The sequence below is a fragment of the Rhinolophus hipposideros genome (assembly GCF_964194185.1).
Source record: "Rhinolophus hipposideros genome assembly, chromosome: 14".
In the NCBI taxonomy this organism is placed as follows: Eukaryota; Metazoa; Chordata; class Mammalia; order Chiroptera; family Rhinolophidae; genus Rhinolophus; species Rhinolophus hipposideros.
Window position 1 is genome coordinate 62,519,735 of NC_138060.1, and position 26,221 is coordinate 62,545,955.

At 38.0% G+C, this 26,221-nt stretch overlaps 1 protein-coding gene across 5 annotated transcripts in view; it reads left to right on the plus strand.

Annotated features, from left to right (window-relative positions):
- Positions 1-26,221, plus strand: part of DOCK3 (dedicator of cytokinesis 3) — a 297,859-nt gene that overhangs the window by 120,013 nt on the left and 151,625 nt on the right. For 4 of the 5 annotated variants that reach the window (XM_081071637.1, XM_081071636.1, XM_081071634.1 and 1 more), the window contains exons 6-9: positions 2,759-2,907; positions 10,296-10,380; positions 18,106-18,147; positions 18,776-18,930. In XM_081071637.1, the coding sequence (XP_080927763.1) occupies positions 2,759-2,907; positions 10,296-10,380; positions 18,106-18,147; positions 18,776-18,930 (431 nt within the window). The remainder of the gene's footprint in view (positions 1-2,758; positions 2,908-10,295; positions 10,381-18,105; positions 18,148-18,775; positions 18,931-26,221) is intronic. The other variant, XM_081071638.1, reaches the window with a different exon arrangement.

Here is a 26,221-nt window from a genome sequence, read left to right on the forward strand (position 1 = left end):
TAGATTCCCCTTCACCCATTCCCCAGTCCTCTCCTCTTTGATCTATTTCTGAGTCTCTTTTTCTTTTTTAAAATTCCAAATACAAGTGAAATCATATGATTATCTTTCTCTGTCTGACTTGTTTCACTTAACATAGGTCCTCTCAGTCTGTCAATGTTCCGTTCTCTCTTGAACTCACTCCATTCCATCAAAACTGCCCTGGAGAGGTCAGTGATAACCACCGCAATGCCCAATCCAGTGGCCGATTCTCAGTCTATATTTCACTTAACCTCTCATTGCATTTGACAAAGTCTTCCTTAAAACCCCATTTTCTATACTCTTGCTTTTCCTCTCCCCTCATGACTTAAGCTCTTACAGTTCCCTCTGCTAGATTCTCCTCACTTTCCTAACCTCTAAAGTTTGGAAGTCAATGTCAAGTTAGCATGTCCAAATTAAACCTCTTTGAGATGTGCTCCCCAGACCAGGACAAAAAGTGATCCTTGACACGATTAGCAGCTCACCTCTAGTCTCAGGATCAGCAGATGCTGACAGCTCTGCCTACGGAACATGTCAGGATCCTACCCCTAAGACGTTCATCGTCACCGCTCTTACGCTCTGCCGGCCAGCCAGCCCTCTGTGCATCATCGCAGTGAATAGCCGCCGGCAGCAATCCGTGCTTTCCTTTTTGCTTCTCATGGTTGACTCTCAACAGAGCACTCAGAGTGATGCTTTCAAGACTTAAATCATCTCGCATCACTCTTCTGTTGCAAATGTCCAGTAGCTTTCTCTCTTGCTTGGAGTAAGAGCAAGCCCTTCCCCGGGTTTGCAGAGGCCGGCCTAGTCTGGCGCCCGTTGCCTCTCTGAGCGCATCACCACCGCTCTCCCCCGTGTTCCCTTTGCTCCAGGTGCCTGGACCTCTGTTCCCCATGAACATGCCAAGTCCACGTCCACATCGAGGCATTTGCTCTTGCTGTTTTTTCATTCCTCTAAAACTTCCCCAGTTTTCCCAAATGCTGTCACCTTATTTCAGTCATGTTTCTACCCAAAGATCAGTTCCCAAAGAAGCCATTGCCTGAGCACCCTACCTGAAGCAGTACCTCCTCTCACGTCCCAGCCAATATACCCTTGGCTACCCATTGTTCCTATTCTGCTGTAATTTTTTTCTTAGTACCAGTCACCACCATTATTTATTTATTGTCCTGTGGTCTGTCTCTGCTCTGTAGAATGAAAGCATCATGGGAGTAGGGACTTTGGATGACAACGAAGTGATAGCACTCAGCAGGTGCTCCATGAGTGTTAGCTGAGTGAATGAGTAAATGCTCGTGTATGTGTACAGTGGATTATTGTGTGTGGTTCGATGGGAAAATATTCTAATTTTCTACTTTAAACTTAGGCAGGTAGTCCTTGTTTTATCAAAACCACATTGGCTTGAGTGTTTTGCTTTAAGATCTCAACTTGCCAGATGATGCAATTTGCTTAGGCCTTGTTGCTTTTTGAGCTGGTAAGAATTTGTTAAGTTCTGCCCTTCTACCAGGATTGTGTACCACCACGGTGCTTAGCTTTTCTACATACGTTTATTGACTGAAGAAGGGACAGAATGCCATTGAATGATGTAGTTAGAGTGCTTGGTTCCTGAGGTCGTCTAGTTAATAATGTGTCTTTAAGGTGGACCTTTAGAAGTCTAATGCTCCAGTAGATGATTTTTTTCAGTAGTATGATGTTTTGAACATTTTAATTGTAAGATCACTGCCTCCTAAGAATATTAGCTGATTCTACAGGTTTGTAATTTGTTTTATAATGAATTTTATTTATAATAACTTGAATCAGGCTTATTTTGGCAAGTGTCTTTTTTGGGGAAATTTCAGATAGAGACTTTACTAACACTATACTATGTAGGTTGATCTGTCTTTAAAAGCATTCTTTATAGATAAGTTACATTCCAAGAATTTTAATTATTGGATACAATTATGCTTCTCTGTTCAGAAACAGAAACCTAAATATTCCAAAGTCAAGATTTCACTTGTGAGCAAATAGGACTTTAGTTTTAAAATCTATATTCTTAAGTATGTCTTTTTGCTCAAGCATCTACTGTCATGGCACTTACATTTTTTGACTTGTAAGTATAAAGCCACTATGATGGCCATCATTAGGTTAATTAAGAGGTTTCCACTTAACTCTTATGGCACTTTTTGTAAAACTAAATAGGGTAGAAATTTATGATAATAGGGACATACACTGTTTACAAAAGCTAATTCAAGTTAGATGAGGCCTGGAAACCTGGAGTGAATGTCACTCCGGAGACTTGGGCTTTATGTTGAAACCTTAGTTCCTTCAAAGTAGGGCAAGTGATTCTCTTTCCACCTTGAGTGTCCCTCTTGGGGAAACCAGAGAGTTGCTGGATGGTTGGACTCTTGTGAACAGGCATAGAACTTCTGTCACAGAAACAGCTGTAGGTGCCCGTGTAACTTTCTGTTTTGATTAAGTTTAGAAGCTTTGATTAACTGGAAAATGAGTCATGCAGGATGGAGTAGAGATAAAAAGTATTCTGCATGATCCGGATCAATTATTTTACTTGTTAGATGTCACTGTGTAGAGCTATTTAGACGGTACGAACTAAGGACTTTGCTTTAAGATTCTTAAATAAGCTCCTCTTTACATTGCCTTTTTTAGAGGTTCAGAGAAATGAGCACTTCTCATACTTTAACTATTTCTCTTTCTTTTTTCATTCCCTTTCCATATCCCTTTTTTATTTCACCCAACACCAAAAATGCCCTTTCAGAAACACAAAGTAGATCTTTTCTACAAGCTACGCCATGTGATGAATGAGCTTATTGACCTGCGAAGGCAGCTACTGTCTGGTCACCTGACTCAGGATCAGGTGCGGGAGGTTAAGCGGCACATCACCGTGCGCCTGGACTGGGGCAATGAGTAAGTATGATGTCACTCGGGCATCTCTCAGTTTCGTTTATGATAACTCAGTCCTCGTGGAGTTTGTACTTGATCAAAGCTCTTTAGTGCTTAAAAGACACTATTCTGTCCACTAAGCTTTGATCATTTTTTCTACGAGTAGTAGTTTCTTTTAGCGTAGCAAAGGACACTCACTGGTTCCACTCACTGAAACTCTCTCTGCCTCCATTTTCACTTCTGGAAAATCAGATTGGATTACGTTATCCTTTGAGGTCTCTTCCAGCTCAAATTCCTTGATTCTAATAATCAGAAAATACTTTTGTTTCATCTTTTAGTTCCTTTTTAAAAAATGTGAATTTGGTGGCCTTTACGTTTTATAGCCATTCAGTGAATCTGAATAAGCATGTACAACAAATGGAAACTTCTGCATCTGCGCTTCAGAATATTCTTAACTAATTTGTCATTCAAAAATAGTCCTGCATTTATGCAGTGGGTATGATTATTTGCTATTGTCATTACAAGTAAAATACAAGACTTCGGTATGGGAAGCTAGAGTAAATAGCATTCAGATTTTCTTTCTTCCTAGACTTAATAATTGACATAATTCTCAGGTGCTTTTATCTCGTTCTCTTAAAATCAGGTCCATTGAACTTTGAAATGACCAGGTTGCTTCCTTTTTAAGATACACAAGTACTAAAGTGTATCAGTACCAGTCTTTAGTTCCTCCCCCTCTCAAGACATCACTGAAATGATAGAAAATTAAAAGAATGGGAAGGGGCCCAGCAATAAATGAAATATGTGAACCTATTTCTAGAAGCTAAAAATAGATGGAGGAGTAGTGACAGGGGAAGCCCAGTGTATGTGGAAGAAATTTTAGTTAATGAAGGAGCTAGTTTGCCTTGTAGCTCCCAGAATCATGAAAGGCGGAAGTGTGCATTTGAACTTTAAAAAGGGAGACTGCTTAAAAGTATGTAAAAGGAATAATCCAGCACCATGAGACGATGCCTGGCAGCTCTGTGTTTCCCCTTCAGACAAACAAATACGAAGACCAATTACCTGGGGGGAAACTGGGCAAGGAGAGTGTGGACTGGGACCTTATTGCAAAGCCTTCCGTATTGTGGCAGTTAAGAGTTTCAAAGTGAAATGACCAGATCCCTTCCACTTACCAGAAATAGAAGCTTGCTAGTCACCCACCCATGTACAAAAAGTTCCCCACACTTCTTCTGGTGCCGTTTTAAAATCTAAATGGACAATTGAGTATAATTTAAAAAAAAAATTTTTTTTTTTTACTTTTTTTTGGGGGTGGGATTATGGCTTTACTGATATATAATTCACATACCATACAATTTACCTATTTAAAATGCACAATTCAATGTTTTTTAGTGGCATATACAGAGTTGTACAACCATTACCTGTCAATTGTCCATAATACTTTTTAAAAACATTTTTAAATCTCTATTTTCTTGGTAGTCTACCCTTTTCAGTCGATATCTTGTTTATCTTTATCTTCCCTCTGACTTTTAAAATCAGTACTGCCACTGCCTATTAACATTGAAAGAACAAATGTTCTGTTTTGTTAAATTGATTTGTTCTCCTCGTCTCTCTTTTATAAAATTTATTTCTGCCCTTATTTTTACTATTTACTTCGTTCTTGTTTTTTTGAATTTTTCCTGTTGTTCTTTTTTTTTGTTGTTTGTTTCAGGTGTACAAACCAGTGTAATAGACATTTCATTTCACCTCTCACAAAAGTGATAGCTCACATCCCCCAATCTATTGCCCCTCTGGCATCGTATATATCTATTACAATTCCATTGACTAAGAAATCCTTCCATAGGGATGAGAGACCAAGGTAAACAAAATGCCTTGCCCCAGAGGAATAACCTCTCCCCAGAGAGAATTAGAAATTAGTGAAGAACTTTTAAAAAAATCTGTGCGTATTCTCCAAGAGAATCAAGAAGATCCATTATATAGAATAAAATGCTATGAAAAGGAATGAAGAATGTGATTTCCAAGATAAGGCATTTAGGAAGAGAATAAGAAGATAATTTTATGTTATATCTAGGAGAATAAAATAAAATGATGGAAAATGGTTGAGGAAAGAAGAGCAATATGGAGGTTGAATACAAGGGGTCTAACGTCAGACGTTATAATATCCAGGAAAAAAACAAAGACAGTAAAGAAGAAATGCTAAAAATGACAGAAAATTTCTCAGAGCCAAAGAACCAGGAGTTTTAGGGTTGAAAGGGCCCACCCAATACCTAGTATAACGAATGGGGAGAAAACCCATCACCCCACAGCAAGTCATATGAATATACCTCAGGGTCCTAGGGATGATGATAAGATCCTAAAAAGTTTTCAGATAGAAAAACAGGCATTCTTACAAAAGAATAAGAATCACATTGGTCTTAAAAGTTTTATCAGTAACACTGGATGTTAGAATATAATGAAATAATACCTTCAAAATTTTGTTGGGAGATGATTTGGCAGCCAAAATTTTGTGAACAACCAAACTAATCAAATATAAGGGCCAAATTAAGCCATTTTAAAGTGTTCAGGGATGCAGAAATTATCTTTCATGGCCCCTTTCTTAAGGGACTTGAGAATGTGTTCTTGAAGAAGTGGAAGAACAAATCAGAAAAGAGGAAACAGAATCTAATAAACAGTGGTTCCAACCTGGAGTGGTACTGTTCATCAATAGAAAAGAAAAAATTACAACTTTAAATTGGCGATCTGTGACCTTTTGAAGTGACAATATCCTTTGTTTAATTTAAATTAAATTGTACCTTCTTGACTGTTAATAGCCTCACTTGGCACATACCACAGACCCCTTGTATGATACAGCATGGATTCAGGTATAGTGTTTGTAGATCAGACAGTGTTCTCTGAATCTGACTTTGGGCCATAGAAACCTTAGCAAAATACAGTATTTTAACTTACAGCATAGTGACTGAGCCTCACTGGAGGAATTGTTCTTGGAGGAAGCAACACAAGCAGCAGTTTGAGTTGTAGTTTGCAGAAATTACTGCCACCCATCCACCACCCCAACGAGTTTCCTCTGAGAAGAGTCTTAGTTAAGACTCAGAAAGGTTGTGGCTCAGTACTTTCGCTTAAAGGGCATGGTGATATTTTCCAGCTTCAGGACATCGGAAATTAGTAGATGTTTCCAATGACTTTCTTAGACTTCTTCTGATACAGGGTGTTGTACCCACCCATGAGTGTCTTGCCACTCAAAAAGTTTATTATGTTCAGATGACCTCTCTCTCTCTCTCTCTCTGCGCCAACCCCCCAACCCCCATCATACCCTGCACTTGGTAGGCATTACATGAATGAATCTAAGTAATAAAATGGGTTTGTTCTTAATGCCTGGTGGTCACTCATTTACCAATCGGTATTTGTTCCCTTCTGGGTTGATATGTTGACACAAAATCATCCCTCAAACTATTATGGCTGAATTGATTACAATTACTTATAGCCATTAGTACTTAATTTTCGTGGTTATTAGTAGAAGGGCAGCAAGTATAATGGAAATAACCATAGGTTCAGAGTAAGACAGACCTAGCTTGAGATGAGCCCAACTCTGTTTCCTTAGTAGGCCACTGAGTTAACCACTCTCTGCTTCAGTTTCCTCAGTTATAAAATGGGTATAATACTGTCTGTTTCCCATAGTGCTTAGAGATGATACACATAAAATGCCTGTCCCAAGTAAATGTTCAGTAAAGGGTAGCTATAATTAGTTATATCTTATTATATTTTATTATATAAATATAAATGCACCATGTTTTCATTAGTATAGTTATTATCTATATGCTCTCTATACTGTAAGTGTTAGAAAAGGGCACTGTCTACAGGAAATCTTAACACCTCCAGCCTTTCTCAAACGATTCTGCGGAATAACTAAGTCCTAGTGTCTTGAAACACTTGTTATATGTAATTAGTTAACTTCAAATTGTTTTTTATGTTTTGTGGTTCAGATGAGGAACCCCAGAAGAGAAAGATACAATTAAAAATAGAATAGGATATAGAACGTTCAAAAGCAATGTAAAATTTGAAGAATTTGATATAGATTCAGGGCCCTGAGGTGCACCTGAAAGGATGTAGAACCAAGAGTATGTCTCTTATTCTCTGCTGTGTCCCCAAGTTTGGCATGAGCCTACCACAGAGTGAGTAAGTGCTTTATTGAATTACTGAAATGAATGAATATCAATGACAGGTGGTGAAAGAAGACTAAATATTTTTCTGAAGACTGTTTACCTGAGCAATTAGAGGGGCCATTTTTGAAAACTCATCTCTATACTACATTTGTATGTAGTAGGTATCATAGATGTATGTCTCCTGCTTGTGTCCATCTGTTTGAATCTGTTTTTCAGACACTATGTCTCTTTGATCAGAGTCTTGTACTTTAAGCCATGTGTTGACTAATAATGTAACACATGATAATAACTAACAGCAGCAGCAGTTCCCAGTGCCAGGCTGTGTGCTGAGTGCTTTACATGGATTAATCTTTACAACCAGATAAGACGATGGAGTTTGGTGGAGGAGCCAGCTACAAACCAGGCAGGCTAACCTCAGCGCCCACGCCTCTAACTGTTATGTTGATGCAAAAGTAATTGCAGGTTTTGCAATTATTTTCAACCTTTTAACCACAATTACTTTTGAACCAACCTAGTATTATATTTCGCTGCACTGCCTCCGATTGCTGAGAAGAGAGAGAAAAGACTGCACTTACTGTTCCATTATTCTCAGAATAAGCTACAGGAAGAAACAGCCAGGAAACCTTTTTTTCAGAGGGAAATTTGTGGTGGTTCTCACTGTGCAGCATCTCGGCCTTCTTCAGTGGGGACAGTCCTCTAGTTTAGCTTTTGAAAACTACTCCATTGAAGATGGTCTTAGTAGAAGGAACTAACTTCCCTTCTGTTTTATCAGATCACCTGTTAATCATTCTCTTATTTCCTAAAATAAAGAAATTGAGAAACTAAAAGGTACTGTACTCTGGAGACTTCTAGGAGCAGGAAAACACTCTGCCTTCTCCTAGCATGAATTAGCATGATGAGTACCAACATTTGCTGTATTTCCTATATTTAGCACCATTGGTCTGGTACAAAGAAGGTCCTCGAAGAGTATCTGTGAGTTGAGTGGATGGGTGTATGGGTGGATAGTTGAATGGACAACAGGGTAAGAGTGTCATAGTGCTCAGACAGTGCAAGCTTGCTGATCTCCAGACAGGGGTCGTCGCTGTGTGTGCTGCTCGTACACTCAGTCCCCACCCTGTGGACTCACATCCATCTGGATTGTTTTCTTAAGCTATTATATTGAAAACATCTATTTTTATTGGATTATTCGAATAGTCTTTTTTGTTACTTAGTTCTGAATTTGACTGTCAATTATTTTGTGACCTCCAGTGGTTAAGGAATAGGTATGAAATTTTGTCTCATTTTTGTATTTAAAAAGGTTTCAATAGCATGACTACAGAAAATTTGGAAAATGTTTTAAATAATCAATTGTATAATTCCACTTCCCTAATGCAAATACCAATATTTTGTGATCTTTTTGCTGTTTTTCCACATGATGCAAACATATTTTAAATATTTAAGATCATATCTGTAAAATTCTCTTTATAATGTCAATTGCTTTTTATGACAAAAGCGGTGGAAAGGATGTGCTTCAGCTCTCTCTCTCTCGCGCTCTCATTGGCACTGCCCTGCCTTTACGTTGCTGTAGTGGTAGAAGCCAGAGGCCTGAAATTATTTCAGAGAAATTAAGAATAGCTAATAAGAGGTGATTGAATAGAGTATTTCTTTGATATAAGAAGACAGGATCCCAGTGGTAGAAAAGTAAAATGTCTTCAATGGCATAGTTTTATCATTAAACTATAAACTATCATAGTTAAGGCCAACAGTGTATCCTCTCATCATGCAAAACTGTGAGGTTCTGTGGGAGGATTTAGTACCAAACAGTGATTTCCTGTTTAAAAACTCCTGTTTTTCTATTATAGGATAATGCAAGTTATAATAGATAATAGAAAAATGTAAGTTTTTATCCTTTAATAGAAAAATACATTTCTCCTTGCCTACTAGACAGTACACATCTAAATTTTAATTCTTTATCATAGTAACATATTAGCCTATGCAATTAGTATGTTTGCTTCTAAGTTCTTCACATAGAGGTTTCATTTTCCATTTTTATTTTAAAAATCTTATTGCAACTTTAACCTTTTCACGTATTTTTCTATAAAGAGTGTGTAAATTATAAATAAAATAAAATAAATCTGCATTTTAGATGTATACGGGGCTTTATTTTAAATGAGTGGAAGTTTTATGTACAGAAAGAGCCTACAGAATTAGTTTTGCTAGCATATTCTAAAAGTAGTTCATAGTCTAGTTGAAGAGAAAAAAACTACTCTTTATCCAATATCTATGGAATACTTTTGCCAGATGCAATAATCAGTGGCCCTTATTTTGGAGCAGGGTGGTCACAGAGCATCTCTGAAACCCTGATGGGAGTTATAGACCCTCTTTCTACTCGGAAAAAACCTCGTACATGAACACATGCACCTACTGCTGTAAGCTTCAGGGGTCCACAGTTCCACTGGATTCCAGGTTTAGAGCTGTTGTTCTAGATAGTGAGACCAGAGCTAACATTCATTGACTAAATTATGTACCGTATTGGAACCCGAGTTCTGACTGTGTCCAGAGTTATTTCCATTGCCTCATACTGCCTCCCAATCAACCATTAATCACCATTACTTCTTTTCTGCCCAAGTTATATCAGATCTTCCACATACTGTGTTCTTTAGTAATAGTAGTACTCCTTAGTTAAATTTCCATCTAAAGCTTCTTAAGATATTGGCTAATATGTAGCAAAGTCTTTACTGTAGCTTACTGTTAGTATTAATTAAATTGAAAATGAGATAAAACTCAACCAAAATATACATTTCTTTGAGTTTAATTAATCTTCAGCGGGTAATTTTTATGTCTTTGACTTTGAATTACAAATCTCCTTGGATCCTGGATAATTTTTCATCGTAATGGAAGTAATGCATCACTGAACCTTGAGCATACTTGTAGGATGGGGAGAAATAGAAGAATAAGCATGACTTATTAATGATCTATAGAAAACCCATCCTTAATGAACTCAAGCAATTTGTTAAAAACGTGATATTGAATGACTCTTTCTTAGCATCACAAGGGAACTGCTTGACAACTAGAAATGTGACAGATTTAAAATCTCTAGCCTCATTTATTTTCCTAAAGGTGAGCGCAACTAAGTGTTACTGGGTAAAGACATGCCTCTCCTGGGCAGTGTCTGAGCCTCTGTCCACAATGTCATGGCAGGTATGGGCTCCCAGGCACATAAAGAGATGAGTAATCTGAGGACATGGCATGCTTACGTGTGGTCTTTCTCTTTACTAGGCATTTGGGCCTGGACCTGGTACCTCGAAAGGACTTTGAAGTAGTGGATTCGGACCAGATTAGTGTCTCAGATCTCTATAAAATGGTAAGAAATCTAACACAGTGTAGTTTTTTTTTTCCCTGCACACCTCCTATTTCTCCTTTGTTTATTTTTCCTAATTATGTTATGAAACAGTGTTGCTAAAATTGTTCCTTTGTGTTTGTCCCAGTGTAATTAAGGGGTCCTCCTTATTCTGATAGTACATATCACATTTGCTTTTCTAAATGGAATTACTGCATAGAGCTGTTGGGCTTACTGTAATGTCTAGGGGTACTTCTCTGTTGGTTTTGCTCATGAACAGAGCTCCTTCAGCTTGCAGCAGTTACTAAAGTTCTGTCTCTCCCTACGTCTTAAGAAGAGAAGGTAGTTGAAGCTGAAAAGAGCCAATTATTGTTTAATATAGTGATTAAACCTGGAAATAATGTATGATTATTTCTAAGAGATAAATTCTGATAAATCCTTACCTGTCTGTTGGTTATTACAAAAATATATTGAGTTGACTGATTACCAAGATTACATTTCACAGGCTGAATGAGAAGAAGTAACAAAAAGAAAGGTACACAATTTTTAAGTAAAACAAACATCAGAAACCTCAGGTGACCGTTAAGCTGAGACGAAGGGACTGGGTAAAACCTCACTTTGAGGAGTATATATTCAAGGAATTCACAATTGAGGAGTATATATTCGTGAGAATTACAAGTTTTAGAAAGAATTACAACTTTCTCATTTAAAAATGTAATATTTTTAGGGAACATAGAGGATACGAAGTATGTTGTCTGATCAGGGACCTTAGAAAATTTGCCTAAATAATATTTTAAAAATATCAATTGCTTCTGTATATTTGCTTATGTATATTTACTAGTGTACAAAAACATTTGTGCACAGCTGCCTTAACTATGCTCTGTGCAATGTGGTAGATGTGAGATAAAGAAATTAAAGATGAACCAGACTTATCCATTCCCTCAAGAATATCACGACCTAGGGTATTGGTTCCTAATGCTTTCTGGGTCATGGGGGATCAGCTGAAATTTCTTCTTGGGACAGTGCCTCTGTTTTAGGGAATTGGTGGATAGTTCCTTCTGATGCTTGCCCCTGAAGTCCATGTGTGGTCCCCATGTTTAGAATCTACTCTAGTAGGATCAAACAGTTGCCGTATATGTGCTGCAGTAATTAAGATATACACTGATGCTTTTAGAGGGGTGACTCATTTCCTGGGACTGGAAAAAACTCTATGAAAGCTTTCCGAGGTACTAGTACGTAAGGTGAGTCTTGAGATAATCAGAGGTTCACCAAGGAGACAAACAAGAAGGAAAGACATTCCAAAATGGCACACGGCAGAGGGAAATGGTAGTTCCAGGAAACTATAAAATATTTGGTAACTTTGGCATGCAGGTATGTAGTAATGATTGGGCAATTAAGGCCAAGAAGGAGGCAAGAACCAGATCATGAAGAGCTTTACAAGCCCCACATTGAACTCTAGCCAGTAGTCTGATGGAACGATGGAAGTGACGTGATCATGCATAGGTTTTAAATGCTGATTCTGTCTATAGAAAAATATAAAGTAGGGAAGACTGGAATCGGGGAGGAAGGCGACTATGGAAGTGATTCAGGCAAAAAATACTGGATAGGCAGTAATAGGAATGGAGAAGAAATGCAACAGAGAATGCAAATGTTAGTAAATAGAAATGATAAATTTTGATCAATTAGATGTGGAAAGTAAAAGGAGAATGAGAGTTGGAGGCTAACCACCCTAAAAAGGGTGGTTTGGAATTGCTATTTTTGGTAAGAATTTTGCATTTTATTCTAAGTTTGACAGAAGGCCTGTGATGGTATTTGAGCAGGAATTCAAAGTTAACAGCAGGAAGGAGATAAAGATCAGAGCAAAAATAAATGAAATAGAGGATACAAAAACGATAGAAAAGATTAATGAAACTAACAGCTGTTTTTTTTTAAAGATAACAGAATTGACAAGCTATATTTACCAAGGGAAAAAAAGGGAGTCAAATAAATAAAATTATAAATGGAAGGAGGCATTATAATTGATACAACAGAAGCATCAATGATCGTAAGAGACTACTGTGAACAATTACATGCCAACAAATTGAACAATCAAGATAGAAATGCACAACCTACAGAGACTAAATCATGAAGAAATAGAAAACTGAACAGATAGTAACAAATGAGGAGATTGAATAAGTAATCAAAAATTTCCCAACAAAGAAAAACCTAGGACCAGATGGTTTCACAGGTGAATTCTATCAAAAATTTAAGAAGAATGGATGCCAGTCCTTCTCACACTCTTATGGAACACTCCCAGACTTACTTTACAGGCCAGCATTACCCTGATATCAAAGCCAGATAAGGACACTACAAGAAAAGAAAACTACAGGCTCATATGCCTGATGAACATAGATGCAAAAATTCTTGACAAAATACTAACAAACCAAGTTCAATAACACATTAAAAGGATCATACATAATCAAGTGGGATTTATTTCTGTGATACCAGTGTGGTTCAGTATATACATATCAATAAATATGATACAACATATTAATGGAATGAAAGATAGAAATCATATGATCTTCTCAATAGGTACAAAGTATTTGACAAAATTTAATATTCTTTCATGATAAAAACTTGGAACAAAATGGCCATAGGAGAAACATACCTCAACATAATAAAAGCCATGTATGACAAGCCCACAGCTAACAGCATCATACTCAACAGTGAAAAGTTGAAAGCTTTTTCTTTAATATCAAGAACAACACAAGGTGCCCCTTCTCATCATTCCTATTCAACATAGTCCTGCAAGTCCTAGCCAGAGCATTTAGGCAAGAAAAAAAGGCATCCAAATTTGAAAGGGAGAAGTAAAATTGTTACTGTTTGCAGATGACATGATCTTGTATACAAAAAATCCTGAAGACTCCACTAAAAAACTGTTAGAACTAATTAACAAATTCAGTAAAGTTTTAGGATTAAAGTCAATATACAAAAATCAGTTGCACCCATTCTTCTACCCCTCTGACATCATATATAGCTGTTATAATGCCATTGACTATATTCCATATGCTGTACTTTACATCCTGTGAATATGAATAAATGTGTGTATATATATATATATATGTATGTATGTATGTATGTATGTATATAATGTTAGTTGGCATTCCTTGTTGTTCTACATCAGCTTCAGATGTACAGCGCAGTGGTCAGGCATCTATACAATCTATGAAGTGATCCCCCTGATAAATCCAGGACCCATACAGCACTCTACTCAATTATATTTTAATAAAGCTGGAAAAAAAACTTTCCCAGAACATAGATAAGCATCTCCAGATTGAAAGGATCCAACAAGTATTTAGCACTTAATTGTGAAATTTCAGCTCACTAAAGCTGAGAGCTTCCTGACAAAAAAATAGGTCACCTACTAAGGATTTGTTGTAAGAAAAACATTTGTCTTCCTAATAGCAACATTGAAAATTAGCAATAATGAAGAATTTACTTTAAAATTCTAAGGGAAAAAAAATTGAACCTAGAATTTTGTATTTACTGAGTCACATTATTAAGTGGGAAAGTAGCCCGAAGAAAATTTTGGTCACTTAAAATCTCAAAAACAAAACAAAATAAAAGAACTTTTTAACCCCCTTTCCAGAGACTACTGAAGAACAAATTATTTCTTTAAAATGAGAGAAGTAAACCAAAAGACGCTATTATGTTTCATCCAGGAAAGGAATTCTGACTCAATTAAGAGGTGCAATGAATTCTAAGGTTAACATCAGAGGGAAGTCCCAGGATGACATTAAATGTTACAATAGTATACACAAGTTTTAACCAAAACTTGTGAGATATTAAGAATATAGTTGAAGTGCAGTAGATATAAACAAATGCAAAAATCCTCAGCTTCCACAATAAGAGGGAAGTAGACAAACCTACAATTGGGTAAAGAGAGAGCACTATAAATATGACATTTAGAAATATCTGACAAACTCTAGGGGAAAACACAATAAAGAGTTGAAAGTGCTTATCTTTGGGGAATGACAGGGTGAACAGGGGACTGATAATTTCATGGCAAGGTTTTTAAGGCTATTTAGCTTTGAAAACTATGTGCTAATGTTACTTTTATTAAATTTAAATGTTAATTTAAAATGTTGGTTTCTCAAAAAGGCCTAAGGTACAAGTGCCTTTTTATTTCATTTCATGCTGATTTTTCATCTTTTTATCCCATGTATTTGATTTTTGACATAATTAGATAATAATGAAGAGAAACTGATTTTGAGAGTCTGTAAATTCTTTGAAAGCCATATGTTTTAATATTAAATTGCATACAGCAAATGCACAGTAAATGTTTTGGTTAAGTCTTAAATTTATCAACCAGGTTCAAAGGAATAACCTTTTAGGACCTTTTGTATTAACATTTAAATCTATTACTGGAGATTACAAAGAATATGAAACTTTCTGATTATAATAATATTCCTTGCAACATATTTTGCAAGAAACCTTTATAAATAGGATTATACCTTAAGTTTGCATTTAGAACATTTTATTTTTTCATTAAAAAATCAAGTCCCTACACAAATGTTGAATGATAATGATTGATAAAAATCTCTTTAAATACAGAGATGGATTTTCTATATGACAAGAACCAAAGGAAGCTGTAATGCTCCTCAATTCTTCTACATAATAGCAAGTCTGCAGCCACTTTTCAAGGGTAGAGAATTGGTGCTGCCTAAACTAGAAAGCTCAAAGGCAGTAACAAAGTATTTCTGTTAATCTTAATTAGCCATGCCTCTTTCGGAAATGTGAGCACTTGAAGATTACATAACACGAGAGCTTCTATATTGCAAGAGGAGCTAACAGACTATTCATATTATAACCTCCTGCTACGTTATTATCCTTCCACATTAGCATGTGTTAGGAACTATGTTAGTCTGTTATCTTCTAGTGCTACCGTGATTCCCAGAAAATAAGACCTAGGTGGACCATCAGCTGTAATGCGTCTTTTGGAGCAAAAATTAATATAAGATATGGTCTTATAGTAAAACAAGACCAGGTATAATATAATATAATGTAACGTAATGTAATATGATATAATATGATATAAAATGATATAATATGGTATAATATGATATAATAATAATATAATACTGGGTCTTATATTAATTTTTGCTCCAAAAGATGCATTAGAGCTGATGGTTTGGCTAGGTCGTATTTTCGGGGAAACAAGGTAATTAATATTTTTAGTAGATCAATGTGTATACGTCTAATTCTGGATTTAAATGAGTTGATTATTTAAAAACAATCAAGTATCTTTGGTGATCCTGACTAGGTATGTCTTATAATTCCTTGTAAGACCTACAATACAAAGACAATTCTCAACATGTACAGAAGACAATTAATTGTGTTGTTCAGTTGAATAGATGCACAGTTATTTTTTGCCCAGCTTGGTAGACTTTGATAGACTGAATGAACCAGAGATTTCAAAGGGCTGAAAATGACTTTTCTATGGGGGAAATTTTGATAGAGGCAGTAATGCAGTCCACGTATTTTTCAGTTAATTTATATTTTTGCTATACATTACGAGGTACTTAGGATATAAAGATGATTAAGACAGCTGCTTTGCTCCCTGGGAGGACAAAGTCTAGAATTGGGTAGCAAATATGGAAACATAATAATTATAGCTGTAATACAGGGGACTATGGCTCTGTACAGGGCATAATCAGCTGGCTAGCTTCAGGCTGCCTGACAACAAGGTAGTGGTTTTTCCCTACAGTGCCGTGAAAGGCATCCCAAATGCCAGTTCCTGTGCCTTTCTCTGGCTGCCCATGTGGTGTGCTTTCAGACTAGGTTGAAAAGGCCTCCCGAAATTCAATGCCTATGAAATCTAGAATGACATTTGTTATTGTCATCATGGATGTTTTACACTGAAATTAGCTGTAAACTTCTGTATATAGTTATGACTGAATATTTGTGTTTAATATTGGTAGTCATTTAAGAGTTAGCCAGTAAATCCACTTGAGAAGAATGACTTAGTACAGCCCCTGAACATAAAATGAAACAGAAAGTATTTTCGGTTAGTAACCTTCCCGGTGGAATATGGGTCAGTAAACCATAGAAAGCTTGATGTTTTTCTTTGAAAAACTTTTAAAAGCATGTTTTTGTAGCCTGTTTTATATATGAACTTTTCCTTTGTACATCTACATTCTATGTGATGATTTCCCCAGCTGGGGAACACCTACTTTTATTACACAGTTGTCCCTCGGTATCTGTAGGGAATTGGTTCCAGGATTCCCTGCAAACATCAAAATCTGCAGATGCTCAAGTACCTTATGTAAAATGTCATAGTGTTTGCATATCACCTATATTTACAGGTGGGCTACAGCAGGGTGTGCCTGCACTTCACTCTATTTGCGTGCATTCGTTATAGTGCTGGGCACGTGGCAAATTCAAGTTTTGCTGTTTGGAACTTTCTGGGATTTTTAAATTTTCTACCCAAATATTTTCAAACTGTGGTTGGTTGAATCCGAAAATGGAGGGCAACTGTATTTAATAAGTATTATGGGAACATATACTCCCATGAATGAACATTAATACTCAGTAATCATTAGCTAATAATGCACATGAATATTTAATAATTAACAAATACAGCTAGTGAGATGCATTTAAATTAACATTTAAATGCCTTTAGTTTTATTTAGGGTTAAATGTGTGTATTTGGAAGAGAAAAATCATTCTCCTCAGCAACCATTCTTTGTACCCATGTGACGTGGAACAGTTCACTGAATGAGTGGTCTCATGTCTGTAGACCTCAAAAAGGAGCAGGATAGAAACTCTCATGGTTGAGTTTACCAAGACCAGGGACCGAATGTTTGTGAACCCACCATTCTTTCTGGCAAGGGTTTACTTCTAAATGTGACTGACTTTTCTATAATAACTAATTATACCAGTAATAACAAGAAGAATACTAATTATAGATAACATGGATGGTCAACTACTTACAAGTGATGGGTTCTGTGCTGGGTTAATCTGCACAAAACCCTATGAAGTTGAGTTCAGCACAACATGTTATACTCACTTTACAGGTGAGGAAGCACCAGTGAGTCAAGGTTTAAAACCAGGTGTCCTGACTTCTGCACTGAGGTCCCTAACTGCTATATCATGCTACTTCCCATTATGAAATTTAAGCCTAATAATAACAACCCTGTTAGGAAGACAACAAACGCTTTATCTCAGTTTTACAGTTGAGAAAAGTATCTCTTGGGGAAAGTAAGCAATTTGCCTGAAGTTTCACAACCCATTTGTGTATGGCTTGGATTGGAATCTGCTTCTTCTGACTTCAGCCAGCAGTAAAGGAACAGCATGGAGAGAGAGCCCCTTTCGGTTAAAGGCTACACCTCCTTCAATGTGGAGAGCCCGAAAAGGCTGGAGTACACAGCTCAGGACATGGTACATACAGTGTGTGGAGAGGATGGTGCCACAGCAAAAACCCAGTAGCAAGTACCACTGGTGACTTGGCTGGTACTCTGAGCTGGAAAGGCTTGGGTTTGAATCCAGGCTTTGCTGCTGCCTTGCTGTGTGATCTTCAGCTAATCTCTTCCTCGTAATAAGCCTAGATGCCTCCATCAAACATAAATAACATTTATCTAACAAGGTTACCAGAATTAAATGAGATCATATATATAAATGACATCGCGGAATGCCAAGCATATAGAAAATGCTTGATGAAAGTTAGCTTCCTTCCCAGTTGAGTGAATTTTTCTTTCTTTCTTTCCATAGCATTTATCTAGCCGGCAGAGTGTACAGCAAAGCACATCCCAGGTAAGCATCTTAACCAGGCCTTGCAGTCTTTTCCCTCAACTTTTTCTTTTAAGAGGTCACACATAGGGATGTAGCGGGAAATGACAGACACCGCTGTCATTTGTGTGGAGTCTTTCATCTAAGGAGCTCTGACCTTTAAGCACATTTGGCCAGTCTCCACTCCTCTGTGCAAATTTACATAAGCACAACTGAAAGAAAGGAGACTGAGAGACTAAAATTAATCAGTCTGGAAGAAAATAAAAATGTCATTTAGATGGTAACTATTATCATCTAACAATGTAATTCAAGTCCAGCAGGGTCATGCAGTATCTCCAAGAAATGACTTTGAAAATGGTTCCATGGCGAATTTAGATGTTTATGACCTGGAGGAGATTTTGAGTTCCCTCATAAGTTGGAATTACTGTTGCAGTATCTCCTTCACTCTGTTTACTTTTCTCAGCTGCATATTTGTCCACCTCAAACCAAGCATGTTGACACAGTACCCCCTACAAGCAGAGAAATCACCTTCAGTCTCTCTCTTAAATGATTCCCTTCAGCAGTGAGTTAGTCGTTTAGTTTTCATTTTATTTATAATTAATATGATGAATAAATAAAGTAAAAATCACTGTTTTTTTGCCTTCCTCGTTAGGTAGATACAATGCGCCCACGTCACGGGGAAACCTGTCGGATGCCAGTGCCACATCATTTCTTCCTAAGCCTGAAGAGTTTCACCTACAACACCATTGGGGAAGATACTGATGTCTTCTTTTCCTTGTATGATATGCGAGAAGGCAAGCAGATCAGGTAAAAGTTACTAGAAGTTCTGCTGAGGTTCAGACTCTGGGCTAGGATGGCATGGCCAGGGTCATGGGCATCGCGGGCTGTCAGAGAAGATAGACGCACAGAGGAGACAAAACAAGATAGAGTCAGCTCCTCTTTTGCTGGGAGCTTTTCCTCCAGTCTCAGTGTACCCTGAAGGCACGTGTGGCCTCTTTCTCATCCTGTGCCTTTTCCCACTTGGCAGCTCAGATCCCAGTCTTGGCTCTCACCACCTCTGGGAGTGAAAAGGATGCATCTCTTCAGTGCCGGAGGAAATGAATACAAAAACACAGAACACAGCACATTCAGCAGAGCCCAGGCCTCGACGGCAGGAAGCCCTGGGCTCTGCCTTGCTGTATGTGGGAGAAGGGATAGGCTAACGGGGTCCTGTCTGAGGGCAGCCCCGGTCCTCAGTGCCACCAGCCCTGTGAAACGGGGAGCATCTTCGGACAACAGGGAAGGTGGGCCTGACTCCATCAGTCCTTGTTGCCTTGAGTTGGAGGAGAGGCTGCAGAAAGGGGCTGACGTGGATCTTGGCAGAGCCACGAGGCCCTTAGGCACCAGCAGCTGCACCAGTGCTTTTTCCCAGGAAAGGGAGAGAGGAGTCAAGGAGACATTCTAAGCTTCTCTTTCTCTAGAGGCCGTAAGGCTCCCGTGGGGGGAGATGACCTTCGTAGCCAGCTTGGGATTTTAGGGAGTCCAAGCTTTTCTTTGTAGTTGTCTTCTCTGTGGGGTAGAGAGAAAATAAATCTTGGAATACTTTTATATTGTTTGGTGACTTCCTGTGTTAAGAGTACTTTATGGTTTTTTGTTTTGTTATTTTACTTAAAATTTGAAAACAACGGTTTCTTTTCCAATTGCATGTTACATGTGGGAAAATTGAAAATGGCAGTTATAACAGAGTACAAAGGCAAATCAGGTGTGCACGCTCCACAGTGCCTCTGATCTGTACTCCCCTTCCCCCACCAAAAAAATTAAAGCACCAGTGGTTCAGTGGCATAGCAATAAAAGGCATGTAGGTCTGTCTTGTCACCAGTGGTTTCTAGTATGTGCTTCTAGGAAAGCTGTGGTCAAGAAGGTAGTAGTGGTAGCGAAGGCAGCTGTAGCTGCCACGCGCAGAAGAGACTCCGGCCAAGGCTGCATGGCTGTAAGGTCTGGCTGCTCTTGTTTTTCTACTAGAGCAGAGGTTTGTAAACTTTATTAGTACTTATTTCCGTGTATGGAAGAATTCTTTCTTTAAGCTAAATTTTATGAGAAAGTTTAATATGTGAAACAGATAAGATAGAACTACTCCAGTGTTGAAAGGAAAGGGGAAATAACAGAAATCTCACTACGCCTCTGCCCCACTCAGTACCCTGGTGAACCACTGAAAGTCTGTTTGAAAGCCAGAGTACACTTCATCCTGAGTGCCAGGGACTGTCTCTCTCCACGGTCCCAGTGCCCCACACATGCCTGTGCCCATTCCTTGCTTTATCGGGCTAACTGCACAGAGAAGACCCAAGCCCCCCAGAGATACCCCACTGGTCTGGTTTGCAATCCGTGCAGGATCATCAGGGTGCCCATTGTTTTATCTTTGGACATACTGTTTATAATTTAGCCTCAAGAAACAATAAAACATCTTAAAAGAAGAAATGTAAAAAAGCATTTTGTTGCGGAGTTGCTGAAAATGTTTAGGCTGTTTAAAAATCCTTAGATATTAGAGAACTATATCACTTTCCCATTCACGTAAGAAAACCGTACGGTCCTTAGTTGAAAATATCATCTACTTTGTTTAGTTTTAAGAGTGAACTAATAAACAGAATTTTAGATCTAGGTTTAATCAATAGATGTTCTTTCTTCTTTCCATTAGGATTTATGTAGTTGTATAAGCCCTCAAAAATTTAGATCCTTGAGCTGATATTATGAGATAATTATGCTTTCATTATGATTAGGTATTAAATTGGTCATATATTACTTTCTCTAAGCAGTTTTCAGAAATCATGAAAGATTAGGGATGTATTACGTCAGGTGCATGGAGTGTTGTGCAGAACAATCGCTTTAGTTTTTTCTCCTCCTCAAGAGAACTCCTTGAGTGACTCTTTCCAATCAGATATTTCTAGTCTTGTCTCCAGCCAAATGGAGTTGGCCAGGACCCTCTGACCTCTGTGCCCAAGAACACATGTGAGCCGGGGGAGCGGGCTAAGGAGAAGACCAGATTTTCCTCCCCTTCGTCTCACTGTGGATTCCACAGGCAAACGTGGAAGGGCTAAAGTGAACAACAAATTGCAAACCCTCATACAGCATCCTGATATATCTTGACTGATGAGTATTAGGTGATCTGTGGAGGGAAGAATCAGTTGGCAGGGCCTTGGTAGCTCTATTTTTTTGTGACATTTCATCATTCTGAACAGAATCCTACATATTTAGCCTTGAAATCTCAGTCTCTCATTAAGACCTCTCCCCCAAGCTTCAGGTCCTTCTTTCGTTTTTCCTAGCAGATCTCTGCCATTGCATGGCCCCCAGACTTTTCTACCTCAGCATATCTAAACTGAATTCATTTTCCTTCCTCGCACATATACTTCCTCCTGTGCTCTTTAAATCAAGTGAAAGACATTATCATTTGCTGAGAGATCTGTCTCAGAAACTTAGGAATCATCTGAGGCTCCTTTCTCCCTCTCTCCGTCTCTTCGCGTTGATCACTGCGTCCTGTCACTTCGGTCTCCTAAATATCAATCAAACCACCCACCCCACTCCATCGCCACTGTCACACCAGGTCCTTCACATTTCTCCCCAAACATAGATTCCCTGTCTTCCTGAGTTATGCTCCATACCAGCACCACACTTTCTTAAAAACCGCAGACTGTTCATGTCAGCTCCCACTTAGCCTTGTTACTTGGCGTGGCATAAAAGGCCCAACATGATATAATTTTGCCTGTTTCTTTAACCTTATTTCATGCATCCTGTTTTCCTCCTGGAGACTTATTTGGCGTTCCCTAAACATGCCTTGCTCTTTCATGTCTCCCTACCCTTGTTGGCTTGGTAAACTCCTGTCCATTCTTTAAACTCAACTTTATGAAACCTTCCTCAATATTTATGGGTAGAATCAGGCCCTGGGACTTAATTACACCCATGAAGACACCCTGTCCCCAGCTTTTTCCCATTACTAGATATTATATTGTAATTGTAAACATGCATGTAAATTTCCCCCGGGGAATGTGTGTGTCTTTGTGTGTCTTTTGTACCATTTCCTCCCCAGTGCTAAGCACTGGATCTTGGAAATTGGAGCATTAAATAAATATTTATTGAGTGACTGAATGAATAAGTGCATATTAGTTAAGAAGTAAGAATCAGTCCCCTGTGGATCAAGAGATTTCATGTAATTAAGCAATTTAGCAAGCATTTACTGTAGGTTTCCTGTTTGTGGGCCCCTGCAATAACTGCTAGGGATTTAGGTTGAAAAGAACTGTCCCTGCTCCTGAGGAGGCCTGAGAAAGGTGTTAAAGAATTCCTGAAGATGTGAAACATGTTGCTCCAAGCTAAGTGGAAATAAGATGGGCAGACACCTTACTGACATGTGGCGGGATTTTAAGCCCAATGAGAAGTCAGGGAAAAACAAAAAACACAACCTGTTAGAAACTTTATTATAGACTTTCTTTAAGATAAAAAATGAGAATTCCTGTTTGTTTTATATATATTTTTCTAATCAATTGTATTTCAGGCTTTGCTCTATATTTAGGATTAAATTGTGTTTGGGAAAAAAATAGCTTTCCCATGTAATATATTGGGAGAGATGGCTTTTCCTGTCATGGTGAGCTGGATTAATTGTCACCAAGGTTTTGTATTCAGTATTCAAAGAACTGTTTTTTAAAAAGTCAGGAAGAAGAGGATTATTGGAAGACTGATAAACCAGAAGGGGCTCTTGTAGAAAATAAAAGTAATTGAATAGAAGAATGGCCAAGATCCAGATAGGGTAGTAATTCATTTGTTCAACAAATATTTATTAAACGTCTACCCTAGGTGTTCGGGTACATGCTAGAGATACTGAAGTGAGCCAGAGAGGTACCTGCTGGTCTTCTTGGAACTTAACAATCTAGTAGAGAGACCACTCTCCTTAGGAGAAAGAGCATTAAACACGTGATCACATGAATAACTGTAGTTTAAAAATGATGGTAGATGCCATAGAGGAAAACCACGCAGGGTGCTGTGAAACCTCATAGATTGGCATGCAGGCAAGCTCTTATGACATCTAAGCTAAGGCTTAAGCAAACAGAGTGGGTAACATGACAAAGGCAGAAGAAGGTCTAGATGCTGGGAAGGACTTGGTACATTCAGAGAACTGAGAAGTGGTGAGTGTTGCTGGAATGTAGTGAATGAGAGAAGGAAAGGGTGTCACAGAGGTGATTGAGGAGAGTCGGGGACAGGTTATGCAGGCCTTATAGCCATGGAAGGATTTTGGATTTTATTGTAGGTTCAAGATGAGAAGATATTCAAGCATGAAAAGTAGCAAAGGCAAAAGTGTGAGTCAGAAACAACAGAGACCGCAATACACGTGTGCGGGAAATTAGGAGAGGCTATTAGAGCTAGAAACAGGTTTGTGTTGACAGTGAACTCCAGGGCTCGAATCCTTCTTACTTACTGCCTTTGGCTGCTCACAACCTCTTAAACAAAGAAAGAGCTCAGTAAATGTTTGATCAGAAAACAAGTGCTAGAGACAAGATGAAATAGGAGCGCCCTGGAAATCCTGTACACTAATTTAGGCTTGGTGCGTTAGATAACCCTTATGACTCCTTGAGCAGAGGAACGACGTGCTGAAGGTGGTGATTTGAGATGATCACAGTGGCGATATGTAGGTTAAACTGGAAAATAGATGAGTTAGAAGCTCTTGCAGACGTGAAGTGATAAGGCCCTGGATAAGGAGGCTAGGAGTAGGATGAGGGAGGAAAAGGCATTTTGCCTGTAGGATCTGATCCCGGCCTCCTCTCTGCTACAACCTAATTGCCCATCGCTTCCTCCTTGATCGTTCCACTTCACAATGGCCTCCTTGCTATTCCCTGAAAACATAACACGTCTTACTTAGGGCCTTTCTTTGCACCTGCTGTTTCCCGGGGAGTGTCATGATGCTTGCATCCTCACCTTCAGGGTTTTACTCAAACACCATGCTCTTAGGTTTTTCCTGGCCACCCTGTGTAGAATTGAAACCACCATTGCCACCGTCTCCTGCCTACACATGCATATTCTCAGTGTCTCTTCCTTGCTTTATATTTTTCCTTAGTGCTTAATACTGTCTAGCATACTAGTTGACATGTTTACCTTTTTTTATTGTCTGTGTCCTACCACTGGACTGTAAACAAAAATGAGAACGGATTTGTTAAAAATCTGATTTACCAGCAAATCCTCTGAACTGAGAATGTTGGCAATAATTATTTGTTGGATGGATGAGTAGTTTACTAAATGTAGCAAAAACTTAGTTATTCCTCTTGTCTCTTTTTCTTTTTAAAGCGTGTAACTCAGTGGGTTTTGGCCAAGGAGTCAAGGAGAGTGGTGCTGTAATTATTGAAGCCAGCAAGTGAAGCAAATGATGAGTTCAAGTTTGGCTGTTAAGTTTGGAGTGGTAGCTGCACAGCCCATAGGTCGTGTGGTGGAGACATCTGTGATGCAGGTGATATGTCACAGATGAAGATGAGAGTTTTCATGGGGTTAGTTCCTGCAGGCAGAAACAAAGCTTTCTGAAAAAGTGAGAGCGTGTGAGAAGAGCAAAGGGCAAAGCATGGGGAATAGTTCAGTTATTAAAAAAACATTTTATGTACCTAACATGCACAGTGTGCTGCCAGGTAATTTAGGAGTACATTGAAGGTTGGAGAAGTGCCAGTAAAGGAGTAGACACAATTGAACAGAGCTGGAGGCATCACACTTCTTGATTTCAAACTATATTTCAAAGCTACAGTAATCAAATCAGTATAGTACTAGCATAAAAACAGACATGCTGACCAATGGAACAGAACAGAGAGCCCAGAAATAAACCCATTTATATACAGTCAACTGATCTTTGACAAGGGTGCCAAGAATACACAATGCAAAAAGATAGTCTCTTCAATAAATGATATTGGGAAAACTGGATATCCCTATGCAAAAGAATGAAATTTTACCCTTATACCATACACAAACATCAACTCAAAATGGATTAAAGACTTTCTGTAAGACCTGAAACTGTAAAACTCCTAGAAGAAAACATAGGAAAAAGCCTATTTTGGTTTATCTGTTTTTATTTTTCAATTACAGATGACATTCAATATTATTTTATATTAGTTACAGATGTACAGCATAGTAGTTAGACATTTATGTAATTTACGAAGTGATCCCCCGATTAGTACCCATCTGGTACCATGCATAGTTATTACAACACTATTGACTATATTCCCTGTGCTTTACTTGACATCCCCATGACTATTTTGTAACTATCAATTTGTGTTTCTTAATCTCTTCACTTTTTTTATCCAGCCCCCAACCCCGTTTCCATCTGGCAACAATCACAATGTTCTTTGTATCTGTGAGTCTATTTCTGCTTTGTTTGTTGATTGGATAAAGAAGATGGGGTACAGATATATGACGGAATATTACTCGGTCATAAAAAAAGAATGAAATCTTACCGTTTGTGACAGTGTGAATGGATATAGAGGGTATTATGCTAAGTGAAATAAGTCAGACAGAGAAAGACAAATACCACTGATGTCACTTATATGTGGAATCTGAAGAACAAAATAAATGAACAAACAAAACAGGAAAAAAGCTTATTGACAGTCCCCTTGGCAATGATTTTTTTGAATATGATACCCAATAAGACCCAGTATATATTACGTTATGTTATGTTATATTACATTACATTAATTATATGATAAAGACCCGGTCTTATAGTAAGATAAGACTGGGTCTTATATTAATTTTTGCTCCGAGAGACGCATTAGAGCTGATTGTCCAGCTAGCTCTTATTTTTGGGGAAACACAGTAGTACCTCATCATGGTTTGCGTTTCATTTTCGTGATGACTAATGATGTGAGTATCTTTTTATGTGTTCATTGGCCATTTGTATATCTTCCTTAGAGAAATGTGGATTTAAATTTGTGGCCCATTTTAAATTGGACTATTTGTCTTTTTGTTGAGTTTAAAAGTTCTTTATATTTTCTGTATACTAGAACCTTATCAGATACATGATTTAAAAATATTTTCTCCCATTCTAAGGTTTTTTCCCACTTTCTTGATAATGTCCTTTAATAATGCACAAGTTTTTTATTTTGATGAA